The 27,947-nt window shown below is 48.4% G+C and overlaps 1 protein-coding gene across 1 annotated transcript; it reads left to right on the forward strand.

The window, feature by feature from the left end:
- Positions 1–1,705: 1,705 nt before the first annotated feature.
- LOC6592644 (low-density lipoprotein receptor-related protein 6) lies at positions 1,706–27,468 on the forward strand. The gene is made up of 6 exons (XM_002017829.2): positions 1,706–2,014; positions 22,330–25,346; positions 25,422–25,579; positions 25,638–25,907; positions 25,972–26,599; positions 26,668–27,468. Exons 1-6 carry the CDS (start codon positions 1,828–1,830, stop codon positions 27,466–27,468), a joined length of 5,061 nt encoding a protein of 1,686 aa, XP_002017865.2. The 5' UTR covers positions 1,706–1,827.
- The last annotated feature ends 479 nt before the right edge of the window (positions 27,469–27,947 follow it).

The following is a 27,947-nucleotide window of genomic DNA, read 5'->3' on the forward strand; positions in this document are numbered from 1 at the left end:
TTATTTGTTCATGTGGTTCGGTGCCGTTTTCCACAAGTTCAAATATATAGCACGTTAACGGAAACGGTTTTGGTAACTGAGACGGATTTGAAACGGAAGCGACGCGATTTTTGCTTTGGGCATTCCATGCTCGATGCAACATTGGCAATATTCTGAGAACCCTAGGAAAAAGGATATTGGTTTTCTTCCATTCTTCTTATTAAATTAACGAAATAGGGTATAGAAAGGCCTATACAAGCATCATGTCTTCAAATACCGGCAATACAATACAATAAAAGTAAGTACTAAGAAACTAGTCAATCTTTCAGAAAACGTATTTATCAATGGCCTAAAATTCCGTGGGCAAAACTAAAGGTTTTAGTTAGCCAGAATTATTCAACGCAACATCAAAATTGATCAATAGGAACGACTATCTTTTTTCGTTTTTTTTTTTGTTTTTACCTATTTTGCTAAAACCTTTTTTTGTTTGACCTATTTCGCTAAAACCTCTTTTTAGACAAGATCCAGTAAAAGCAAGTATTTAAAATAGGCCAGTCAAGCAGAAAATAGGTTCACGAATCGGATAAAATTATGTGGGCGCGGCTAAATGTTCTATATAGCTAGTAATATTCCACGGAATATCAAAAACGAGGAATATGTAAAATAAAACTTGATTTCGTCAGTATATTTACGGTATATTTTGAAAATGAGGCGGTATGTTTCGGTATATTTCTATATTTATCGATAAGTCCGCGGTCACACTGATAAATCAACAAACGCAGTCGAAAAATGAACACGGTGGTGCGCAAGGTGTAAAATCGTGAAAAGTAAATAAAATATTTACAAAATAAAGTACCAACAAAATGGCTACTCGCGGACCAAATCGCGCATGCTAAACAAGCCGATGTAGGCACAAGTGTTGAATTAAAACATTTTGATAGAGAATTACCTGATGTTGTTGCGTCCCCCTTGTGGGAAATGTGCAGCGGTGTGCAAGTTGGTGTGTTTTGTGTTTTTAAATGTACATGAAATGGTTCTAAAAACATAACAAGAGCGCGGTGATTCGAGGCTTGCACACACACAAACAACATTCCACATGATTCGGGCATCTAATTTTATGGCCTGCTTGAAAGATGTTTTGTTGTGTGCCCGCGCCCCCGACCCTAACCGAACCGTTGCGTTGCGTTGCTTTATTTTCTAGCGGGTCCGTCTGTCCGTTGTTTTGATTTTTGTTAAATTTTCCATTGCGAGGAAATGCAGTGCTTTGGGGGTTGCAATCTGCTGCATTTGCCGGCTTGTTGCGTCAAAGAGGAAAAGGAAATTTTATACTAGTGCAATGTGCAATGTTATCATTAACAATATTTCAATTTAGCAACCAGAACACACACCTACACAGTTTCACAATTGCTTATCGCTCAGCTACTTTACGACAACAACAATTTGTCCAAAGCACTGACGCACACAAACACAAAAACCTCAAGAACAACGCGATCACACTGCGCAACAAAACCATAGAAAAGAAATCTTTAAGATCGCAAAAATACAAATATATGTACTACATAAAGGTTTCAATGTAAACAAATCGGAAATAGAAACTTTACCGCGTGCAAAAGCGTTGCAGCAGGTTTTGCTGCACAGTGTAATTAATACCCCGACTGAAGTTTTTTTGCTGTGTCTGGGTCTGGTCTTAAATTGTTCCCTCTTGTTCTTGCTCTCTCTCTTGCAGTACTTTTGTGTGCTATAGATAATGATTATTAGTGCCTAACAAAACCCGTGGAGACGATCGGTTCGTTTCGCTTATTTCTACTCCAAATGTCTTGGAATTTCTGAGATTGTGTCCATAAGAAAATGGCCCGCGAGCCATTCAGAAAGTATACTCAAATCGAACCTCAACTGTGCCAACTTACAATCAAATATACAACGAAAGCGGCAAGATGTGCAAGAGCTAGTTTCTATGGAGGTGGATGGAGTCCACCCTTTGTGATCTTTGTGCTGATGTGCTTCGGTGTCTCCGATTCTTGGCAGTATAAAAATGGTATGTCTACTTCTATATTCTATAATTATTGATGGCATTGTTTAAATTCGGAACGAGTGTGAGGGAGGCAAATGCATGAACATAGAGCACCGCAAGTTCATTAACACACACAGGGAAAAATAACCAAAGCAGAAGGAGTAAAGTGACAAATTTACATCCTGCCATCCCTTTCGCACCCCTCAAAGCGAGCGCGCTTCGTTTACCTTTGTATGTGTGTCCTTTGTGTGTGTGGTTTCAACTGCACTTTTATGCTTCCTCCTTCCACCCTCTCGCCGCTTTATACTTTGCCTTAAGTTGTCATTTTTCTTGTCAAAGCCCTTTGGCTGACAATTTCTGTGCGCGGGAAGCCTTTATGAATAAACAACAAGAACAACTACTTATTTAGCCTGTAGTACGCACTCAACTTGATTGCACTGGGCATAATTTAGTGCCCCCCGTACTATCTAAGCCAAGCCCCTGCCTGCCACTTTTACGAGCAGATGCGACGGACGCTAATGAGCTGCAAAAAGAGGCATAGTAATAATTTAGTAGTTATAATAGTATACTCGTAGTACAAGTATACTCCCGGGTAATTGCCGAGTCTGCTTCTGATTCTGCTCCTGCTCCTGTACATTTCAAATTCACAAAGCATTGACCCAAGCATACAAATTGGGGGGGCCTTTGCCGGGCACAGAGTCGAAGTCTATAATAAAGCTGGCCACAAAGCGACTTTGTCAAGTGGGGCGGCGGGGTAATATCAGAAGCAGGAGCCGGAGGAACGAACAAGTTGCCTCATTCCCGTTGCTAAAGTTAATATGGAAATGGTAAATGGACAAAGGCACGAGTATCGTTAAGCTCTGAGAGTGGGCGGTGAAGTGTTTGGTTGAAAGATAAGCCCGGGGTCCTCCGGACTGGAGTTGTCGGAGTCCGAAGTCCGGAGTGCTCCAACATGCATTGGGGCGCCAGCAAAGCAAGTGCCTGGCTCCCGACCGCGCTCCAAGCAACGTGCAATAAAAAAAACTGTCGACGGGCATAGCAGTCGAGAGTGAGATGGAATGTGGAGGAAGGAGATCGGGAGGCAGAGAGCTGCTGCTGCTGCTTCTGAAAAAAGCGCATCAAATATGTACACAAGCCAGCACCCAAAAAAAGAGCTCTGTATTCTCATCTCTCTCTCTTTTCTCTTCCCTCCCTGGCTCTTAGGATGTGTGTGTGTGTGTGTGTGTGTTTGCGATTTACTTTCTTTAACACTTTGACGCGCGCACAAAGTGTTTTTGCCTACGATGATTTCACTGCCGCCCCCTTCCCCCCTAGGCCTTTGCCTTTTTTGCAGCAACTGACGTTTTTGCTGCTGGTGTTCCGCGCGCGTGTGTGTGTGTGTGTGGCTCAGTGGGCTTGTATGGTGAGTGGGAGAGATTCGGTCGGTCCTTCGCTCGTTTTCGCCATTTGCTTTTGCTTCTATTTACTACGCCGTAGTACGCGCCCGTTCAGCACGTAGTTTAGTAAAAGGGGCGCACTTCAAAGCAGGAGGAAAAACGCCTTTGACGGATTTTCCAACCCATCTCCCACTGCCCTGGGGACCTAGCGTTTCACTGTTGTTGACATTGATTTTGATTTCATTCAAGTGTGGGAGAACAGTTCGACTCTTGACACACACACTCACACACACATACGCACACACAACGAACATTGACATTCATCTCATCCTTTGAAAAGGGGTAAAATGAAATCTTAAATTTCTTCGTTCATTCATGTAATACAGCAAAAATACGAGTATCATCAAAAAGAATGTAGATTTTGGTAACAGGAGCAACTTTTAGTAACTATCAAAAGGCTTCAACACATTCCAATCTAAACTATTTATTGATTTAGGCCCCAAACTGGGCAAAGCAAATGCCCATGCCCCAAACGCAACGCAAACACAATTTCGCTCTAACTAACCTAATCATTCTGTGGCCCAGATGGATTCCGTAAACCAAATCCTGCCTGGCATTGCACCATGGTGCCCCACAGCACAGATGTACCGAGTATCACTTTGCAATTTAAACAATAATGTTGTGTTGCATGGGGCATCGGCATCGGCATCGGCATTCATGTATGTTTGAGTGTGTGGGTGGGTGTGGGTGTGGGTGTGGGTGTGGGTATGGGTATGGGTGTGTGTTTCCATGCCACCGCATGTATTCGGTTTCAATGCAGCATCCTCCGCATCATGCACATCGTTACCGCATTCTGATGTGTGTATTGTGTATGGGGGCGTGTTGTTGGCCTAGCCACTGACCTCTACGCTTTCTACAGACGATGTGCGTGTGTGTGTGTGTGTGCGTAATCGGTATTGGAATTGCCAGCAAATTGGCTCCCGTTTACAGTTGCGTACACAGCGAGGTTTCCGTATGCAAATATGCGGCAGCAACAACAACAACAACAACAGGAGAAGCAGCAACAAGGAGAGACCCGTCTGACCAGCTCTTTCCTGCTTCTCCTTCTTATCATTTATCGTAATCTTGTAATGACGTGTGTTCCACAAATGTTAATTGCAAAAGGGAACTGGTGATAGGCAAAAGGCATGCCCTCTCCCTACCGCCCGCTGGTTATAAACGAGATATCGGAGCATTAAACGTTTAATTAATCGAGATGGTTTGCATTTCATAGCACTGCAAAGGCATTGCAAGATCAATCAGCCATTTGGTATTTCAACTTTGGGCACAGGCGTGTTCCACAATATAAGGCACCCGATTTTTGAAATGTCAAACAGCTGCCCTCAACAGGAACGCGCAGCGATATAACAATAATTTAGCCAACAAGTTGCCAATTTAAAGACCCAAAACATGTCAGCAAGTAATTAAATTTCTATACAATTTGCATATCTATAGGCGTGCAGTGCAGGCAACACACCCCTACCCTTGCCAGTCCGGGTGTGTCTGTTTGGTCGTGTATTGTATGTATGTATGTATGAGTGTGCGAGCCACTTAACATAGCCGTTGGCGTTGGCCAACTAACGAACCGAACGAGAAACAGAAACAGACACAAAAACAAGGGGATTCGACAACAACACCAGCAGCTAGAGATGAGCAATATATTTTGGAGCAGTAAGACATTGAAGAAAAAGTAAACACTATCTAGTGTTGGAGGATGGCCTCTCAGTTTAGACGATAGTTTTGTTACCGCTACTGCTGTGCTGCTTCAATAGTTGGAGTCACCGATATCGCTCATCTCTAAACAGCATCTCAGCCCAGGCCCCTGCTAACAAGCTCTCCCTCCCTTTTGCAGCTTCTCCTCCATTCCACGCCCTTCTTCTTCTTCTTCTCGTTGCTGCTGCTGTTGTTGTCTCTCTTCCTGCTGGAGTTTCTGCTGCTCGCTGCTGCTGTTGTTGTTTTCATCCACTGCTTTAAATGTCTGCGCGTTCGTGCGTTGCCTGCAATGCTGCGACGTCAACGCAGCGCAGCGCATAAACATGCACATCGTTAAGAGACCCTTTTGGGGGACCAGGTCGTCCACCGGTGACTTGTTTCGAAGCCCAAGCCGGTCATTTAGAGGCCAGACCAGACCAAGCCCCAGCATCAGCCAAACAAACACACACACACACACACACACACACACGTGGAAAAGAATGTTTTCTCTTATTTCTTGTTTTTGTTTTTGGCTTTTTGACTGCTCTTTGTTTTTTTTTTTTTGTGTAATTGTTGTGACTGCCCTGCCCTGCCCCGTTGCCTACCCTGGAAGGCGAGGTACTTTGGACTCTGAGTAGATGTTTCCATGTCTTTAAATCAAAGAACATGGCGATAATCAACCTGTTAGGGTATTAAAAGCTTCGGCCACTCCATGGTTAAATATTTAAAACCCCTCCCTCCCCCTTTGCTGTTATCGTGTTTTCGTTCCGTGTTGGCTCCTGAGGTTTATTTGTTGGCCAAAACACAAGACCCCCGCCATATGGTCAGGTGGGGGGAGGGGAGGGAGGGTCTCGGCTTCGTCTCGAGTTTCTTTCGCTGGAGCGTTATCTAATATTGCTGAGAGGAAACATTAATTCGCAGCTCGTTGGCAGGATCGGACCCCTCATGGCCCCGACTGACCCTATAATTTATGCCAGTTCCTTCCCCGTTAAAAAAAAAAAAAAAAAAAAACCAATTTAAACTTTATTTATGGCTTTTATTATTTTATGCCTTCTATTTTTGGCATTTTCTGCTGCTCTTTTGCTGCCCTTTTTCCTGCCATCGACTGGCGTTTGTCAATTTTTAACCTGTTGTGCATACTAATTTGTCGAGATATATTTTTTGCTCGTTTTCGGTTTCGGGTTTTCTCTGGCTTTTTCTGGCTATCCCTGGAGACCAGCGTCGTCGTCGTCGTCGTCTTCTGTCTATATAATTTAAGTGACACTTTTGAATGATTTGTGGTCCGGGAGAGAACACCCTTGCTGACTTTTTAATTAACTTTTGTCGAATATAAATTAGGGTTCCTTAAATACATATTTATTGATATTTTATAGGATGCCCGTCCTGAATGGCAATGAGATGGGGTCTAAATAAAGCCACGAATCAGAAGAGGTATCTCAACGATCTGAGATTCATCAGCATCATTAGTTATAGGTCGAAACCTCAAAGAGCCAATAGCCAGCATCCATTATAAACCAAGAGAAACCACAAAAACTAATTTATCACATTGATCGTTTTTTTGATGAATCAAATCAGGAATTTACCAACACTGTTGGGGGAGAAAGAGCAACAAAAATTCAAATATCCAACCCAAATAGTTTAAGGTGCGAAAAATTTGATACCCATTGAATGTGCATTGTATTTACGAATGTTTTTTTTTGCTATGCAAATTCTACTCAATTCTGAAAAGTCATAGTATTTTTTTTACTGTCCTTGCGTTCTTTCTCTATTAGACTCTCTTTCTCGCTGTCTCTCTCTCTCTGTTTCAAAATACCCTCTGAAGCATCCATCCCTGATTTTCATGTGGGTAAAAATCGTTTATGGTTCGTTTGTGAGGGAGATATTTTAATGACCGAAGGCGGCAGTCCAATTCCAATGTAAATTGTTTATGAGTTGTGGGCCATAAATGTACATATATAAAAATTGAATGCAAAAATCAAGTAAACAGATGCAGAAAACCTACAAGGTGGGCTACTGCCTTTTGATACCCTGTTAAATCTTTTCAACACTTAAAAGTGATGTACTTTTTATTGGCGATCGAGAGGTACTTAATATAATCTAGATTTTTATTTATTTATTTTCATGCTACACATGGGTTTTTTGGGCGAATCTGTGTAGACAGTTATTGAATTAAATCTAATAAATATCATTTACATTTTTAGAAATGCTTATACTTATAATTGATTTTACTCAATTTTTGTTTTATTATTTTTTTAAATTTTAATTATTTATTCTACTAATTTTTATTGATTTGTTCTATTATTTGTATTTATTTCCTTTTTTGAGTGAATTTGTTAATTGAATTTGATTGATTTCCCAAGTAAAATGAAAAATTAAAGCTCCTAATGGCGTTGATGCGATGGGGAAGATTGTTCCATACTACCCTCGTGTATACCCTGTGAATCGTGTAGCGGAGCGGCTTCTACTTCTTCTGCTTGCCTGTGTGTGTGCCTCGTGTGTGTGTGTGTGTTGTAAATTTTTCAATATGCGCATTTGTAATTGTTCCAACGATATAGCCGTCCCGCTTCAACCAATACAACCAGCCAAACAAAGACAAAGAACAGCAAGAAGCAGCAAGAAATCATTCATTTCATTAATGTGTTGATATACAAATTGTTGGCCTCTTGCCTCCCCATCCCCCTCCGCCTGCCCTGCTGTGCCCTTTCCCCTTTTGTGTATTTAATCACTATCTTATGCTGCATTTTGCCGCTTTTGATGCTCCCTGTGCATTCTAATTACCAGCAAACGAGAGAATTACCAGCAGCTTCCTTTCCCTGTTCCTTTCTCCTGCGCTTCCTTCCTATCTCCATCTCTGTCGCACACGCACAAGGCCATTGAGATGGTCGCCTTGGTGGCATGACGACTCATCGGCATCTTAATAATGACATTTATTTGTAACGTGTTAAGATACATGCAACACATGGCCATAACCCGTCTGCCATGTGTATCGTATATGAATAATGTGGCCCATCTTCTTCTGTCGGTGTCTCTGGGTAATTTTCAACAATTTGCAGCCAGAGCCACAACAATTTCCATGGCCCGCACCGAGCCGCCTATTACCATTGGTATGCGTAATAGCTTTTGCGGTGCACACGGGAATCACACTGTTGAGCAAAAGTCTCGAAAGCTCTCCTTTCGGGATACATTCATGTACAAATTTCCCATAAGCAAAAGGAGACACAACCAAGTCTAAGAGCTATGGGGAGCCTAGTGGATCAGGAATGTTGGCTCTTATATTTTGTTAACCAGTTTAACTCCAGTGCCTGGGGGCACCTCCAGCTCCGCAGCTGCTGCTCTGCCGTCTGTAGGGGCGTGGCGTGGCCAGGTGGAGCAGAGTAGGTGCGTGTGGCCACTGGCCAGGGCCAGGGCTGCAATTGTTATAATTTGCCGCATATTGAAATTGAATTGCCACAGCGGCCGCTGCCCCTGCCCATGCCCCTGCCCATGCCCATGCACCTTCACGGTAAATGGAATCGCGCGCTTGGCTAATTTTGCATTCATGCCTGTGTCCCGTCCAAACAGCTCATTTAGCCCGCTTGTGTGGATGTAGTGCAGTCGACCAGTCGGTTTCAGTTGATTGCAGCTGAGGCACGGCTCCCACAAGTTTCCATTTCCATTCCCACTCCCACTGTGGGTCTGCCACAGAGTTGGCAGCTCTAATTGAGAACGGAGCATTGGCTGAGCATTGCTTTGGTTCAATATAAATTTCGCTTATGACACCTCCGACTACGGGCTCCGTGCCTTGTTTAATATGCACGGAAAGGTGTCAAGTCGCGACTCCCCACAGCCAAAAAAAGACAAACAAGTTTTGCCATTTTAAGTCTGCGACTAAACACCAAAGAGACATCGCATTTGAATACAAATGCCTCTACGCTTTGGACAGTAAATAACCTGTTGCGTTTGTCTTGCGCCATTAATGTCAGACTTCGTTATGACGATCCGATCCGTACGGATGGCTTCGGTCATAGGACATGGGCACAAAAAAATCCCCAAAAAATCCCAGGGAAAGGGATTTAAGTATATTTTTTATCAGCCAGAGAACGACTTCATTATGTGGCAAGCGAGAGGCGAGAGGAGCTCCGATTACATTACAGCACACACAAAAATCTTTAAAACAAAACCCGAAAAAGGGTAGCCGGGGACAAACAATGCAAACAAAATCATTATCGAGATTACGGCCAAATTTATCGGCAACGAGCGGAGGTCTCCTCTCCTGCCCGACTCCACGGTCTCCAAAAGAGTTGCCAACCGATGCGATGCCCCAACGAATGTTCGAAAAATTGTTGACTGGATTTGTTTCGGTTGGTTCTTTCGTTCTGTGAGTATCTGTGTGTATCTGTGTATCTATATTCCCTTCCTTTTGTTTTTGGGTCTGGTTTGTTTAGCTTGTTTGCTCTCTCGCCGCTCGCGCTACCTGTGGTTCCTCCAGAAGGGGTTCGACCGCGCGGGTTCAACCCAAGAGCCAAGAGGTTCCCCCTTGTTTGCGCCCAGCAAACGCCTCGAGGCACTAGCACCGGCACCGCCGCCGCCGCCGCCACACAACAAGCTATTTTACGGGCCAAAAGCTCGTTTGTTTTGTATCTGGCTTTTGTGGCTTTGTCCCTAAACAAAAGGCAGCATAGAAATCGTTAAGAATTTGTATAAATAAAAGCGTGTAGGGGCGTAACAAGCGAATATAATAATTAAAATGGAATGAAAGCCAACAGGCAACAGCCAAAAGAAGCTTTTCACCAGCCGAACACAAGAGAACCAAAACCCCATTATAAATGCTAAATTTGTCAACTAAATGCGAACATTGTTGCCGATTTATTTGCATGTGAAAAGCCCAAGCCCAAGCCCGACTCCGACCCGTACCCATACAATAGAGTAGAGTTCTTGAAGTCTTGAAGAGATTCAAAAGTAATCCCCTAGCTAGTTTTTTTTTTGTGACTGTTTCGAGGCAAACTTTTGTCATGCAAAATCTGACGGGGCGCTCATAAATTTGATATACTGAATTATCATTTTCTAATTCCAAATCGGCGGTTGAATGGAGCTGTTTCTAGACTATAGATTTTTGTTTATTTTTCCCCTCAACTGATGGGACAACACTTGGCTGCCAGTGTTGGTCAATCCATCAGGGAATTTTCTAATATAAAATTGATGGAGATTTTTCAAACTACGCAGACTTTACAGGGTAACAATGCTAATTTTCCTTTTTTCCAACACTTGGCTGCCAGTGTTGGTCAGCGTATCAATTAGTTTAGTCTCCTTCTTTTCTTTTCTGGAGTATACATTTTCCAGAGCTAATGTTTATTTTTCCCCCTCAGCTGATGCGGCTGCCAGTGTTGGTCAGCGCGACAGCATGGTGACGGAGCAATTAGTTAGCCAGCACTTTGCTGGGGACCAGCGCATAAATCTAAAATTGATTTATAAATTATGGCCTGCCTGGCCCTCCCCCCCCCTCCACCAGTCGGACCAAACCCATCCACAGCCAACAAGCAAAGTAAATGGCAATAAAAAATCAATTTGCAAAACTTGAACATCGCATCGTCGTCGCAGCAGTGGGTACCGATCCCCCTCCACCGTCCTGTCGGGGCCGGGGAACCGGGGAGGGACCCAGGACCCAATTGCAAAAGTGATTTGTTTTCAGCGGAGAGCTGTTTGCTCTGCCTGTTCGGCCTGCTCTTGTGGTCCATTTACTTAAACAACACTCTCCGCGTAGCAGCGTCTCGGGATATAATTTATGCTGTAATTTACAAGCAACCAACCGACCGACGAACAGCGACTGGTCTCCGGCCGGCACACGGATTTCCATACATGGCGACACAGACACAGGCTGGGGAGCTGGGCAGCTGGGGAGACAAGTCAAGTGCCGATGCTGCCGATGCTGTTGGCTGCTTGGCAATTAACCAAAAGTAAATCTTGACATCGGTTGTGCGAGTATTCTTTTTTCCATGCTGTAAAATGTAGAAATTTCAATCAATTCCCTTCAATCAGTGTGCAAATATTTTCAATGCCTGCGATGTTGTAGTGGCTGGCAGTTCAATAATTCAATATAAATCAATTCGGCAGCTACCGCTCGGTGCTAATGGCCACAAGTGGAGGAGAGGAGTCGTCTCAATGGCTCCCCGGCTGCCGGTCTGTCGGCTGTGTGCACTCCTGTGTACCCTTGTACTCGAGTTGTGTTTCGTTCGTATTTTGTTGCTGCTTTATTCATACGAGTACGAGTATGTATAGATTTTTCATTTTGCACAAATGTTTTTGCTTCTGACAGCTTCCCAGACAAGAGTGGGCATCGATCTGTACTGAAAGGGGCCTCCACTCGAGGCTGCCAGTACGAGTAACTAATTGAATGTCAATTTGTTTGTTGCCCAGTCCCCAGTCCACAGTCCCTCTTTCTTCGTTTCCCCTTGAAACTGTCATTCGCGCCTCATTTTGTATGCCTGTCACGACGGATTGGCCCCAGAGCCAGACTTGGCCACTTGGAGACTTGGAGACTTGTCTGGCGCTGCTGTCCCGCTTAAAAACCGATTTGTATTAACATATTGCCTTTTACAACTCCAATATTGAATCTACATAATAGGCCACTGCAGCAGAACTGCATATGTATATATTTACTTAACATATTTATTTATTGCCTGTATGCAGTGTATCTGTATCTCAGACTCCGCAAAATGGCCTATTGATATTTGTAAATATTTATTTGTACATTTGTATGTTCACGCCTTCGTTGGACAGAAATTTAATTAAATTTAAAAAAAAGCAATGGAATTCGGATAAAATTTAATTGAAATTGTGCGCATTGCATTATATGTACATAGAATTCGCTGCCTCCCAATAATGGTGTATGTTATAGACACACTTCCAATAGACAAATTTTGAAAAAATAAACAAACAACAAATAATATAATAATAATATAAAAATAAAGAAATAATTAGTTCTTGTTCAATAACAACTGGGTAAAATCGAAGGTAAAGGTTTAAAGATATAAGCCAAAATATGACCTGACTTTACGCTACAAAAAACCGAACTGGCCCTGCGAACTGGATTGGACTATATAACAATTGTTTCTGGTATCATATGTATGTAGTATTGAGCGTTTGTTCAGTTATGAAACGTCAGAAAGTTCCTTTTTTTTGTATTAAATCCGCGGAGTCATTTGACCTACGTTTCTGGCGTTTTAAAATCTACCATTAACCGAGATAAGGAAAATTTCAGGGGATTTTTTTTTAGATATTTCAATATCTTAGAAAGACTTGGAGGAAAAATCGTTATACAAAATCACATTTCTTATAGGAGATAATAAAAATGAAAACAACACTATAAAAATACCGAAAATTCCGAAAAATACCGATGAAATACCAAAAAAGTACAATTTTGCTTATTTTAATAGGTTTTCAGATCAAAGTTACTGAATTGACTTTCAATCAAGTTTAAAAAGAATATCGGGTCAAAACTATATGGAAATCAGGGTTTATTGACGTAATGTATTTGTTTTTTTTAGCCATGGTGGACTTGATGAACATATGTACTTGTATCTGTGTTTCGCATCCTATGATTATTCTCAGTCCAAGAATTTTGTGTACATTTATTCTCAGTGAATGCTTTTTTCTCCCATGCCTCGGACCGTGACGTATTCTCCGTAGATCATTAGAGCCAGGCGATAAGAGAGCTATCCTCGAGCGTAGTCCTTGGTGTACGGCTGAATGCGGCTGAGAGGGAAATATCTGCCCATGAAAGAGCTTCACGTGAGCACTTTTACCTCAGTTTTACAGCTACTGTATCGCTCCGTTATTCGTGTCGTTTTCCTATTCTATTGTTGTGAGAGTGAGCGAGAGAGTCGATAAGAGAGTTCCATTAAGAAGAAAGGAACAAGGAAATTAATACAAAACGAGGGGGAACGTTGTGAGTTGCTGCGGACACCGCAACTCTACGGTTATACCCGATACTAAGTCAGTATGGCTCTCCTCCGGCAGACGCCGCTAATATTTAACGACACGACAAAGAGTGCGTGCGAGAGAGACAGAAAATCAGTCTGAGCGTGACGTCGGGCGCTGCGTAGCCAGTGCAAATTGATTTGCTCCTTTTGGCTATGAAAATGATCTGATCTGATCCAGATTCAGCAACCTGATAGATATGGTTATTATCTATGATTCTGCGTTTTTAGTTTTCTCAAATCTGCAATATTGTGGATGCAACAGATTTTCGTCCTTTGTGGGGGCGGATGGGGGTGGGGCGAAATTCTGAGATATACGTTTTATAGTGACATCTTAAAGGAGTGTGTGTACCAAATTTGGTTACTCTAGCCTTAATAGTCTCTGAGATTTGTGGTTGCCTCAGATTTTCGTCCTTTGCGGGGGCGGAAGGGGGTGTGGCGAAATTTGGACAGGAAACGGTCAAGGTCCGATATCACAGGAGTGTGGATACCAAATTTGGTTGCTCTGGCTTTTATAGGTTCTGAGATCCTTGAACTCATATTTTGCAATTGGCAAAACCGACCATGAAACCTGTGTGTTAGAGTGAGACAGAGCGAGAAAGAGTGAAATTGTTTTCGTGATTCTGGCTGTAATAATTATACGATCTGGTTCAGATTTTGCACTCTAGAAGATATAGTCATCTTCTACGATTCTGCGTTTTTAGTTTTCTCGTATCGTCAAAATTGTGGATGCCACAGATTTTCGCCCTTTGTGGGGGCGGAAGTGGGCGGGGCAAAGTTTTGAAATATTTTTGGAGCAGTGACATATCACAGAAGTCTGGATCCAAAACATCGTTGCTCTAGCTCTTATAGTCTTTGAGCATTAGGCGCTGAAGGGGACGGACAGACGGACAGACGGACAGACGGACAGACGGACGGACGGACAGACGGACAGACGGACAGACGGACAGACAGACATGGCTCAATCGACTCGGCTATTGATGCTGATCAAGAATATATATACTTTATGGGGTCGGAAACGATTCCTTCTGGACGTTACACACATCCACTTTTACCACAAATCTAATATACCCCAATACTCATTTTGAGTATCGGGTATAATTAAGGTGTCGCATATTAGACCTTTCGGAAACATTGTTTTCGGCCTGCATGAATGATCAACAATCCTAAAAAGTAATTGAGTAAAATATAATTGAAATACATCTTTAATTGTATTTTTGTATCCTAATATGTATCTATGTATCTTGCATATGAGCAAACCTACTTTAAACTAGAAGTATTGATGATTTAGTAGCATTGATGATCATGTGTTCTGTTGTTCTTCCGAATGGAATCCAAAGGGGTATCGTTATCGATGCACTTCCACGAATAATAAATTTAATAAGCTCGTGCCGCAGCTGTCTGCAAATTAATTTAAAGCATCGAGCAGCCGCGCAAAAAATCGTATTAAATTTACAACTTTTTTTGTTGTGTTTCTGTTTCTGCCGTGCACCTGCCCACCTGCCCCGCGAGCAGTCACAGTCCCCGCTGCCAGTCCCGCATTGTGTGTGTGTTGGCTCGTAATTCAAAGCCAGTGAGGCTTACAGAGCGAACAGGCAGGACCAGGGGCTGGAGCAGGGGCAGGGGCAGGGGCAGGCCCAGGCCCTGCAATCTAGATGGGCAACACTTGAGTGCTGGAAACTACTACAAAACTATGCTCGGTCGTGGCAGCGGCAGCGGCAGCGGCAGAACGAGGCATATTGCCATAAAATTAACGGATGCTGGGATGCTGGGAAGCTGGCCAGAGGAGCAACTGGAAGAGAACGGGGCCGCAGAGAGCTGCAGAAAATATTAACACGATATTTTCCGTGCAAGAACGTTGGCTGGTTGGCTGGCTGGCTGGTTGGCTGGCAGCTGCACCTCCTCCTGTCCAACCCACATCGTTATCATAATATGAATGGTGGTGGCCCGGCCCCAGTCGTGCCCCAGGTTGGGGCAGGGGGGGGCAGGCGAAGATACGGGGTTGAGGTGCGCAGAGGTACCTCTGCTTGATTATGAGTGAGTGCGGAACCCAGGGGGTGCACAGCCTGGTCATGTGCTTGTCTGTCGCACTGCAACATCGTCCCTCTCAACCACTGGAGGCCTGCCTGGCTGCCTGCCTGCCTGCTGACATGTGGGTACTGTCTCCTGCCCCACCTAGAGCATCCACCCACCAGTTCCTCCCGTGCTTCCATTGCTGATAATGATGCACAGCACATTATTCGCTGACTAGGCTCGTACGTATCCTGCTTTTGCTGCTGCTGCTGCTGCTGCGTTTGCATTTCATTCTTGCCACCGTGGTCACGTATTTGGGACAAGTATTTAATTAGGAAGTGCTTACGTGTAAGCGCTTTAAGCAAGCACTACAAATGCATACAGTGCTTTCCAGCCCACCTAATGATTCGTATATAAAACATAGTCGAGGCTCAGAGACAGCAAGGAATTCAGGACAATGCCTGTTGAAGACTGGGCTCCATTCGGGACGGGTTTCCGTTGAAGATTAATTGAGGGATACACCCGTATGTACGGGACGATTCAGAGAGCAGAACGAAAGAACCGTTCCAGGTTTCAATAACAGAATCTGGCTTTAGGCTTTGGGCTTTAGGCCAATAATAAGCCATTCAATAAAACCATAATAAGCACTCTCGAATATCCATTTATTCGGTTCGAAAGCATTGAATAAATTGCGCTGGCTGGTTGGCTGGCTGGCTGGTTGGCTGGCTGGTTGGCTGGAAATTGATGCAAATGTCTTTGGGGGCCTTTCCCCTCCGACAGCCAATGACAACAACAGCAGCAGTGACCTCTCCACACCTCACCCCCAACCACTAGAGAGTACTGTCTGCACAGGAATGGATGGGATGGATGGCTAACGACGACGATTTGCTTTTAGGCCACTGTCGTTTCCAATGCTGTCGAGCATCTCGAGAGGATCTCTCTGAGAAGCTCGTTGAGAAGAGCCTGGCTCGATAGCCCACTCGATTTGAAGGCCCTGGAGGCGGGATACCAATGAGCTGAAGAAATATTTTCGAAAAACGCCTCCCACCAGAACAGCGGAATGGGGAACAGAGATGTGGCGGGTGTGATAGATGGAGCGGAATGGGGAACGTAGACTTTGACTCTTCGAAATTGCATTCGGCATCTCGGCCGTCAGCATCTTTGGGGCAGAGTTTGCTGCATGTCTGCGCCTTTTCCGTGTTGTCTGTGTGTGTTTCCTTCTCCTGTTTTCTCTTCTGTTGGGGGCCACAGCACGTTTTCCTTTTGCAAAAGATAACAAACCCAATCGTTTGTGCAACATTTTCAACAGTTTTGGCACGATTCCTCCACCACAACGCTCCCTGGTCCAGGGCTCTCTGTGGCACCAATTTAGGGAATGCTTTTCGTTGCTGTTGCTGAATCCCTGTAGCATATCCCTCCAACGTTGTCTTTGTCCCCCTCTCAGTCCGTCCGCCCATCGTTCCCTCAAAGCGTGAACGAGTGGAGTTTTGGCAAGTCTTTCCGAACGTGCAAATTGCATGCTGTGCGAGTTAATGGCGTTTCGGCGAGAGGGGTTCCCAGTGGTGAGAGCGAGTGAGGAGGAGCGAGCGAGCGGGCGGTGTGGAATGGAATGGGATGTGAGACGGGAGCGGCAGGGAATGGGATGTGAGACGGGAGCGGTAAGGAATGGGATGGGATGTGGGACCGTAGCGGCAGGGAACGGGATGGAACGAAATGGAATGGAATGGGTGTTGATGCTAACGAGTTGAGAGAAAATAAAGTTCATGACTTTATTTTTTTCGGTCCGGGCACGTCTCCGTCGTGATTGCTGGTTCCGGACTCGAACCCAAAAGCCCATCTGCGTTGCTAGATCTCTGCACACATTTCTGCGTGGAGGTTTTTTTGTAGCCTTGTCCATATCCATCTGCATATTTAAATGTTCCATCAAGCAAATGGCAAGAATCGCAATCGTCCGACCGTTCGTCCACCGCCCCATTGTAATAAAATGTTGAAGATTTTAAATAAAACATGAACCAAGGCAGAGGCAGAGGCAGAGGCAGAACCAAAACAATGGCAAAACAGAAACAAAACGCCAGCCCACGAATGCCTCCAGCTCCTGCTTGGCCTCCTCCTCCCCCTCTCTGCCTCTGTGCTTCCCTTTTGGGCCCCCAATTGCAATTTCCTCTTTGGGCAAGGCACAGCTGCAGCTGAAGTTCCTCCGGGAGGAAGGGAGGGAGGGAGGGAGGAGTGTTCGGGTACTCCTCTGAAGGGTATGGGTATTGTTGAGTTGATGATGTTTGCCTGATAAGTGGGCCCAGCGCTGGATGCAGGACGAGGGCTGACGGTCTGCATTTCCTGGTTTTGGCATAAATTTCCACATAATAACGTCTTGCGATGGTCAAAAACTTTTGATGCTGCTGCACCGGACCTTTTATCATTTTACAACACTGTTGTAATTTAATGTAATTTTCTCTGGGTGGCGGGGTGGTCACACTCTGCACTTAAGTGTGCCCACATACACAAAAAGTGTACAGCAAAGCCAATTTTGAAGCCATTTTCTTAATGTTTTGTGAGCCTGGAGTCTCTGGATGTCGCAGAACCAATCAGACGCCTCTTTCATGTTTATGTTTAACGCTTTAAATGTTTTCAGTGAACGGTGTTGTCCGCTCTCTCTCCGATGTGTTGATACGAGACGGGGTCCCCCCAGATCCCCCCCTCCGCCCAGCGCCCAGGCCACAGACATGCCATCAAAATTCGAAACGCTAGTTGCTACTCACTATTTTTCATGCCCAGGACAAGCCAAGCAACACGAACACGTTGATTTCCATTTTGGTCTGCGCCACAGAGAGATTATTTTGCATTTTTGCCCGCATCCACACAACAACACATCCACAACATCTACAGCCACATCCACATCCACATCCGTCTCCGATGCTCGTCGTCTCCCTCCCGATTTGTGGTTTGTTGATTTTTCTTATTCAACGCTCCATCGCTTGCCATCAGCGTTGGCTCCGCTCTGCTCCGTCCGGCTCTTTGCTGTCAGCAACATAATCATTATGGTCTCTCTGGGCCGTCTCCATCGGCTCCATCGGGGCTGGGGCTGGGGCAGAGGCAGGGGCAGGGCCCGGGCCAGGCGTGTAGCGTATTTATTTTAACGTTAATGGCCAGTTGTCATATCGGTTGAGCAGACAGGGGTACCCGTACCCCTACACCTCCACCTCATCCTCATCCGCTCCATCAACAGCACGCGGCGATTACATTTTAAAGTAGGTGTGTGAACATTTTCGTTTCACTGATTTCGGTTTTAAATTAAAGCTCTGCCAGGGATGGGCAGAGCGCCAGCCAGGGCTGGCACAACAGCCGATATACTAGATCTGTGGGGAGCGTCCTGGAAGGCTGGGATCTGGATCTCGATCAGATCTGTTTATCAATTTGCAGTGGCTACGCAAGGCCTTCTTCTCTCTCTCAACGTGCAGTCATGTACACGACATGTATTGAGTCATCGTTAGCCGCCTTGGTGGATTCTTTCGGATTCAACCAAAACAGAAATTTCCGGGGAAGGCTTCCCCTTGCGCCCGTTCCTCCCCTTGCCCTCCTTTGATAACCATTAACAATTTGGTAAAACTTGAAAAGGAACAGCAACGCAAAAAAGCATCACGAATGCACGACACAGAGAGAAAACAAACTTGGTTGCTGATCATCATTGGGATGATTATTACTATCTTACGCAGGCAGGAAGGCAGGCAACCAAGGCAGGCAGACAGGGCAGGCAACCAAGCATATGTGTTAACTTGAAGTTAAGTGGATTCGCCAGAGTCTCTCCACTGCTGGAGCTCCACCTTCCACCTTCCACCTGCCTTCTCGGGCCGCCTTCTGTGCGGAGGTGCCTCTGGTCGCTGCCAGAACATGCAGCATTCATTCGCTTCCCTCTTCGTGTTGATAATTTAAATGAGTGAACGAGAAGCTGAAGCTGCTGGTTGGATACCTGGCTGCCTGGATGGCTGCCTGGCTGGGATCCTTGACTAAGACCGAGACTGGAACTACCTTTTGTATCTTTGCATTTTTATCTTTTCCCTTTTATTTTCTCGTATGCCTTGTTATGTTGTTCTCATGTTTCCTTCGTGTTGTATGGTAAAAGAAAAAGAATACAGAACAGAAACCACCAACATTTTCACAAAATTGCTTTCTTTCGTTGGGCTTTGGTTTTGGCTTTGTTCTTCTTCTTCTTTTTTTTGGTGTGTAGTGTAGCTCCAGCTCCCTCTCCCTCTCCCTCTCCCTTTTCTACTCTTGTTAGATTCGAACCTGGCCTGCTGTCTCTGCATTAGGGCGGAACTTGCATGTCAACGCCTGATTGACGATTGACGAAGCAATGAATAAGTTTGCGGCTGCTACGAGTAGAACCTGAGATTGCTGAAACTTTAGACCGGAGCCCAGGAGCCCAGGGAGCCCAGGAAGCCAGTGTCTTGTAATTACAAAAGTGTACGAAAGAGCTGCTGCTCTTCCCTCGGCGAGTGTGTGTGTGAAATGGGAACCTAATGGAAACTTTTAGCCCATGGCTGGGGGGACTGGCTGGCTGGCTGCTTGCTAACTTCATTTACTGGGCGGGAATTGCATTTGGCCACTCTCCTGTCATTGTTTCCTCTTTTTACGATGTGGATGATGATGATGATGATGCTGATGGTGTGCCGTGGAAGTGTCGTGGAGGTGCGACTAATTGATAGAAAGCATTCCTCGAGCAGAAATGATTGAACATTCAGCTGGAGGAGACTCCTCGCCCTGGGCGTCCTTAACGGACGATGGCTGAGGGTTGCCTCTGCATTTGCCACAATTCAAGTTCAGTTCTTGCATGCCTTTTTGCCCCAAGGCGGAAGCCACTCCGTGCTCTCTCTCTCTCTCATCCGTTTGTACATTTATTTTTCAATTGGATTATGAATGGCACTGGCATGCAACATGCTCGTATTCGTACTCTTCTGAAAACGTGAAGGAAACGGGTAGGGAGGGGAATGACAGGGAAAATGTAAGGAACATTTGCTCCTTTCAATGCGGCTATTTTCAGCGTAACTTTAGCCCCCGTCCGGCACGGCAGCAGTGCTTCCACACATTTAATGAAAAATTATTCATGAGCGAAATTAATTATGGCGCGTGGGAAGCAGCGAACTTCTGGAGTACACTGTGCGAAACAGTCATGCACACGACATGTATTTTGTTTCTGGTTTCGTGGGACCGAGCATCAATGTAGGAATGGTTACAATGGGGCTTAGAATTATTGGGTAAAAGTAGGTCTATAAAAAAGCATTCCATACCATGAGCACCGCTTCCAGTGTGCCCCTGTTGTGGCAATCATGCATCCGACATGTATTTTGTTTCGCTTGTGAGAACGAATGGAAGGATATCTTTCGATCAAAATTTATGTGCCAGTGTGGAATAACTCTGTTTTTTATGACAGTGAAGCCACACCCACCCACACACACGAAATTCTAACCGCACTCTGTCCTTGCCAACAAGAAGAAAAAAATAACAACGGATGGACGAATGCGAATACGAAAAGTGAACAACAACAACTAGAGCGACAGGAAAAGAAGGCTGGAGCAGGAGCAGGAGCATACCGCACGGATGGCTGACTACGGCCTGCCCCCAGCCCTCGGACACATTTAAATAGCTGCAACTTCCGTTGCAACTAGTGCAACGTAGAGCGGAGACAGCCGCCACCTCCACTCCACACTGTAGCTGGCCATAATTCCACCACTCGCAGCGGCAGCCGTGCTCAAGTGCTGCCAGTGTTGGTTAGAGGCAGCAGAGTGGCAACATCCTGCCACTGCCACTGCCAGTGGCCACTGGCCCCTGGCCCCGGCCGATGTCGCCCAGTCGCCACCCGCCACCCACCTCCCGCCGGATAAGCAAAAGTTTCCCCATTCCGAATCCCATTCTATTCCGTTCGCCCGCCCATTTCTGTTGCCCAACAATAACAGCACTTGCACTCATTTAGCATTTAACTGTTGTTCTTGCTCCTACTCCTGCTCCTGCTCCTGCTCCTGTTTCTCCAGGTTCAGGATCCGTAACCGACCTGTGCGGCGGCGTTAAAATTGCCGACTCGGTCATCCGAATTATGCCATTTTGCCACAAACCACAGCAGAGCAGAGCACAGCAGAGCTGAGATGCCAATCGTCGGCAGCACTATTCACATGCGCATCCGTAGCCGTATCCCCGTATCCACCCCCACCCTCCATCCAACCCCCGTGCTTTATACATTAATAATTAAAATATTTTCCCAAGTTTGAATGAGGAGCAGAGCAGAGCAGAGCAGTCTCCATTCCATCTCTATATCCGTCTCCGTCTCGAGTGCGGGGGACTGCTGCCGCGGTACTCGACTCCATCTGGATGGAGGAGCCTGTCTGCTCTGTCTGTTCTGTCTGCTCTGTGTGTGGATGTTGGTAATGATGTTGGTTGATTCCTCGACGCTTCACTGCCTCCAGTCTGGGGAGGGAGCATACAAAAAGTGGGGATTACAGTGCATATTTGTGGATTTATCGATTTGTGGTTGTGTAACCTCAAAGTAGTAGGGATTCTCGCAATGATACGATGTTATTTTCATTCCTATATTCGATTGTAATATACGTGTGTCCCACTTGGCACATTAATCCTGCTTGGGGGGCGGTGGGGGAACGGCAAGTATTCACGCTTGACGGCATCTGAACAGGCACCTAAGCAAGCAACCCCACTCTTGAGGGGGCACACGAGTGCCGTGCCTCCAGCCAGCCAGCCAGCCAGCCTTCCTTCCCGACTGACTGGGTGTTCTCCACCAAGTCTCGCCTTCCTCCCGTTTTGGGTCAAATCGGAAAAGCGGAAAAGCTCAACAATTGTCTTGGAAATCCATTGAAATTCTGGCTTTTCTGCACGCGAACTGTGTGATCACTGCCAGAGTCGATTGCGTGAACGTAATGCCGTAGTGCCTGTCGCTCGACTACCAAGCGCAACTATCGCCTACAACTATCGGCCTGCACCCAAGCACAGCTGATCGCAGAAATCAGCTGTTTGCCTAACGCAATACGCAGTAATGCCACTTTGTGGCGTTTTTTCTTTATCTCAGGGCATCAGAAGGTGCAATCTATGAGGGTAATTCCCGCTTCGGTGCTAGAAATTCGCAATTTGTTCCACGCCCCAACCCACGTGCAGGCAGCTGCAGCTGGGGGCTCGCCCCCACGAGTGCAAACACAGTCGGGCCCAAGCTCCGTCATTGCTGCTGACTAAACCCATTTCATATTTGTTCTCCCTTGTCTACTTGCAGTGCATGGACCCATCTCCTCGTCGCTGGTGTCCAGCTCATCGTCGTCGTCGTCGTCGTTGTCCTCGTCCTCGAATGCATTCATCAACACGCCAGCGACGCTGCTGTTCACGACGAGGCACGATATACAGGTGGCGAACATAACCCGGCCGACGGGGGGACCGCAGATCGACGTGCTGGTGAGGGATCTGGCCGAGGCCATGGCCATTGACTTTTACTATGCGAAGAATCTGGTCTGCTGGACGGATTGCGGCCGGGAGATCATCGAGTGCGCGCAGACGAACGCCTCCGCGCTGCTGCCGCTGTCGAAGGCGCCGAAGCAAACTGTGATATCGACGGGGCTGGACAAGCCCGAGGGCCTGGCCATCGACTGGTATACGGACAAGATCTACTGGACGGACGGCGAGAAGAACCGCATCGAGGTGGCCTCGCTGGACGGCAAGTACCAGAAGGTACTGTTCTGGACGGAGCTGGACCAGCCGCGGGCCGTGGCCGTGGTGCCCGGCAAGCGGCTGCTCATCTGGACGGACTGGGGCGAGTATCCGAAGATCGAGCGGGCCAGCATGGACGGGGACCCCTTGTCGCGCATGACCCTCGTGAAGGACAACGTGTTCTGGCCCAACGGCCTGGCCGTGGACCTCAAGAGCGACCTCATCTACTGGACGGACGGCAACAATCGGTTCATCGACGTGATGAAGCTGGACGGCAGCAACCGCCGGACGATAGTCAACAACCTGAAGTACCCCTTCAGCCTCACGTACTTCGACAACCGCCTGTACTGGACGGACTGGCAGCGGGGCTCCCTGAACGCCCTCGACCTGCAGACGCGCGAGCTAAAGGAGCTGATCGACACGCCCAAGGCCCCGAACTCGGTGCGCGCCTGGGACGCGTCGCTCCAGCCGTACGAGGACAACCCCTGTGCCCACAACAACGGCAACTGCTCGCACCTGTGCCTGCTGGCCACCAATCCGCAGGGCTACAGCTGCGCCTGCCCGACGGGCGTCAAGTTGGTCAGCGGGAACAGCTGCGCCAACGGCTCCCAGGAGATGCTGTTCATTGTGCAGCGGACGCAGATCAGCAAGATCTCCCTGGACTCGCCGGACTACACGATCTTCCCGCTGCCCCTGGGCAGGGTCAAGTATGCGATCGCCATCGACTACGACCCCGTGGAGGAGCACATCTACTGGTCGGACGTCGAGGCCTACACGATCAGGCGGGCACGGGCAGACGGCACGGCTGTGACCGACTTTGTCACCTCCGAGGTGCGCCATCCCGACGGCCTGGCACTCGACTGGCTGGCCCGCAACCTCTACTGGACGGACACGGTGACGGACCGCATCGAGGTGTGTCGCCTGGACGGCACGGCCCGCAAGGTGCTCATCTACGAGCACCTGGAGGAGCCGCGAGCCATTGCCGTGGCCCCCTCGCTGGGCTGGATGTTCTGGAGCGACTGGAACGAGCGCAAGCCGAAGGTGGAACGGGCCTCCCTCGATGGCTCCGAGCGGGTGGTGCTCGTCTCCGAGAATCTGGGCTGGCCGAACGGCATCGCCCTCGACATCGTGGCCAAGACGATCTACTGGTGCGACGGCAAGACCGACAAGATCGAGGTGGCCAACATGGACGGCTCCGACCGGCGCGTGGTGATCAGCGACAACCTGAAGCACCTGTTCGGGCTGAGCATTCTGGACGACTACCTGTACTGGACGGACTGGCAGCGGCGCTCCATCGACCGGGCCCACAAGATCACGGGCAACAACCGGATAGTGGTCGTGGACCAGTATCCCGACCTCATGGGCCTCAAGGTGACCCGCCTGCGGGAGGTGCGGGGCCAGAATGCGTGTGCCGTGGGGAACGGGGGCTGCTCGCACCTCTGCCTGAACCGGCCCCGCGACTACGTCTGTCGCTGTGCCATCGACTACGAGCTGGCCAACGACAAGCGGACCTGCGTGGTGCCCGCCGCCTTCCTGCTGTTCTCGCGCCAGGAGCACATTGGCCGCATCTCGATCGAGTACAACGAGGGCAACCACAACGACGAGCGGATACCCTTCAAGGATGTGCGCGACGCGCACGCCCTGGACGTGTCGGTGGCGGAGCGGCGCATCTACTGGACGGACCAGAAGACCAAGTGCATCTTCCGTGCTTTCCTCAACGGCTCCTACGTGCAGCGGATCGTGGACTCGGGGCTGATTGGGCCCGACGGCATCGCCGTCGACTGGCTGGGCAGCAACATCTACTGGTCCGATGCGGAGGCCCGTCGCATCGAGGTCGCCCGCCTGGATGGCAGCAGTCGGCGCGTGCTCTTGTGGAAGGGGGTGGAGGAGCCCCGGTCCCTGGTCCTCGAGCCGCGTCGCGGCTACATGTACTGGACAGAGTCGCCCTCGGACTCCATACGGCGTGCCACGATGGACGGATCCGAGCTGCAAACCATCGTGGCGGGAGCCAACCATGCGGCGGGGCTCACATTCGACCAAGAGACGAGACGCCTCTACTGGGCCACCCAGTCGCGGCCCGCGAAGATAGAGAGCGCCGACTGGGATGGCAAGAAGCGCCAGATACTGGTGGGCAGCGACACCGACGAGCCGTACGCGGTTTCCCTGTACCAGGACTACGTCTACTGGAGCGACTGGAACACCGGCGACATTGAGCGGGTGCACAAGACGACGGGCGAGAACCGCAGCCTCGTCCACTCGGGCATGACGTACATCACCTCGCTGCTGGTGTTCAACGACAAGCGACAGGTGGGGGCCAATGCGTGCAAGATCAACAATGGGGGCTGCTCCCACCTATGCCTGGCCCAGCCCGGCAGACGGGGCATGACCTGTGCCTGCCCCACCCACTATCAGCTGGCCAAGGACGGGGTCTCCTGCATCCCGCCCAAGAACTACATCATCTTCAGCCAGAGGAACAGCTTCGGCCGACTGCTGCCGAACACGACAGACTGCCCGAATGTGCCGCTGCCGGTGTCCGGCAAGAATATCCGAGCCGTGGACTATGATCCGATCTCGCATTACATTTACTGGGTAAGGAGGATCAGCAGAGGAGATTAGCAGCCCGGTATCCCCCAGTATCCCTAATGCTTCTTTTACTTCCTCCAGATCGAAGGCAGGAGTCACAGCATCAAGCGTTCTCTGGCAAATGGCACAAAGGTGAGCCTCTTGGCCAACTCCGGCCAGCCGTTCGACATTGCCATCGACATCATTGGGCGGCTGCTCTTCTGGACCTGCTCCTACTCCAACAGCATCAACGTGACCAGGTGAATCTCTCCCCCTCCAAATCCCACAATTGTGTTCATAAAACGTTGCCTCTTTCAGCTTCCTGGGCGAATCCGTCGGCGTCATCGATACCGGGGACTCGGAGAAGCCTCGCAACATTGCCGTGCACGCCATGAAGCGCCTGCTCTTCTGGACAGATGTCGGCAGCCATCAGGCCATCATTCGGGCCCGCGTCGATGGCAATGAGCGCGTGGAGCTGGCCTACAAGCTGGAAGGAGTCACGGCGCTGGCCCTGGACCAGCAGTCCGACATGATCTACTACGCCCATGGCAAGCGAATCGATGTGATAGACATCAATGGAAAGAACAAGTAAGCAACGAATGTGGCGACCCTCTGGACACACGTGTAATCCCCATGTGTTCTCTCTCCGCAGGAAAACCCTCGTTTCCATGCACATCTCGCAGGTGATCAACATTGCCGCCTTGGGGGGATTTGTGTACTGGCTGGACGACAAGACCGGCGTGGAGCGGATCACTGTCAACGGCGAGCGTCGTTCCGCGGAGCTGCAGCGTCTGCCGCAGATCACCGACATCCGGGCCGTGTGGACACCGGACGCGAAGGTGCTGCGCAATCACACGTGTCTTCACAGTCGCACCAAGTGCTCGCACATCTGCATAGCCAGCGGGGAGGGTGTGGCGCGCAGCACGCGCGACGTCTGCTCGTGCCCCAAGCATCTGATGCTGCTGGAGGACAAGGAGAACTGCGGCGCGTATCCGGCCTGTGGGCCAGACCATTTCACGTGCGCGGCCCCAGTGGCGGGCAACAGTGACATGAACAAGGACTGCATACCCGCCTCTTGGCGCTGTGACGGCCAAAAGGACTGCCCGGACAAGTCGGACGAGGTGGGCTGTCCCACCTGCCGGGCGGATCAGTTCAGCTGCCAGTCCGGCGAGTGCATCGACAAGGCCCTGGTCTGCGATGGTACCACCAACTGTGACAACGGCCACGATGAGGCCGACTGCTGCAAGCGGCCAGGGGAGTTCCAGTGTCCCATCAACAAGGTGAGTGGAAAGATACGATGCCTGGCTAACTTCTCAAGCTAACTATATGCTGCCCCACCTTTCCACAGCTTTGCATATCGGCCGCCCTGCTCTGCGATGGCTGGGAGAACTGTGCCGATGGAGCGGACGAGTCGCCCGACATTTGCCTGCAGCGGCGCATGGCCCCCGCCTCGGACAAGCGGGCATTCATGATACTGATCGGGGCCACCATGATAACCATATTCTCGATTGTCTATCTGCTGCAGTTTTGCCGCACGCGCATCGGCAAAAGCCGCACAGAGCCAAAGGACGACCAGGCCTCGGATCCGTTGTCGCCCTCGACGCTCAGCAAGTCGCAGCGCGTGTCCAAGATTGCCTCCGTGGCGGATGCGGTGCGCATGTCGACGCTCAACTCGCGGAACAGCATGAACTCGTATGACCGCAATCATATTACGGGGGCCTCCAGCTCCACCACAAATGGCAGTAGCATGGTGGCGTATCCCATCAATCCACCGCCCTCGCCGGCCACCCGGTCGCGGCGCCCGTACAGGCACTACAAGATCATCAATCAGCCGCCACCGCCCACGCCCTGCTCCACGGACATCTGCGACGAGTCCGACTCCAATTACACGAGCAAATCGAATAGCAATAACAGCAACGGCGGAGCCACCAAGCACTCGTCTAGCTCGACGGCCGCCTGCCTGCAGTACGGATACGACAGCGAGCCATATCCGCCGCCGCCAACGCCGCGCTCGCACTACCACAGCGATGTGCGCATCGTACCAGAGTCCTCCTGTCCGCCATCGCCGTCGTCGAGGAGCTCCACGTACTTCTCTCCACTGCCGCCGCCTCCATCGCCTGTACAGTCGCCCAGTCGAGGTTTTACGTAACGTTTTGAGATTTACATTTAAATGGATTGCGATGGAACGGAAATGGAGTAGCATATCATTATACGTACGGATGGATGGAGGATGGGAGGAGGAGTGTTTTAATCTGTAATTTAATTTAACTTAATTTTCACAATTCTACTTTCTGTAAGGTGTTTTTTTGTAAATATGTATGTGTTTATCATTTGGTCATTTAAGGCTTTAACTATTTTTAATCTTAGTTTAAAGAGCTCCCACCGTCCTGTGCCGTCCCGTCCCCCGAGCCGGCCGGGGCGGTGTAAATGCCTGAGGAGGACCTTCTCGATCTCGTTAAGTTTCATTTTGCCAGATACCGAAATAGATTGCAGTACAATGCATCATAAAGATACGCGCCAACAATAGACTGCAATACATTTTTGTAAGCGAAATGCAATTATTAGCTATTAGCCATAGATCCTAGATACGATACGATACGATACGATACGATACATATACGATACGAT

The sequence above is a fragment of the Drosophila persimilis genome, unplaced genomic scaffold (assembly GCF_003286085.1).
Source record: "Drosophila persimilis strain 14011-0111.01,24,50 unplaced genomic scaffold, DperRS2 tig00000002-arrow-pilon, whole genome shotgun sequence".
NCBI lineage: Eukaryota > Metazoa > Arthropoda > Insecta > Diptera > Drosophilidae > Drosophila > Drosophila persimilis.

Coding starts and splice junctions, on each gene's coding strand:
- LOC6592644 (XM_002017829.2), top strand. CDS start 1,828: ATGGCCCGCGAGCCATTCAGAAAGTATACTCAAATCGAACCTCAACTG. Junction 25,908..25,971: donor GACATCAATGGAAAGAACAA/GTAAGCAACGAA, acceptor CTCTCTCCGCAG/GAAAACCCTCGTTTCCATGC. Junction 26,600..26,667: donor TCCAGTGTCCCATCAACAAG/GTGAGTGGAAAG, acceptor ACCTTTCCACAG/CTTTGCATATCGGCCGCCCT.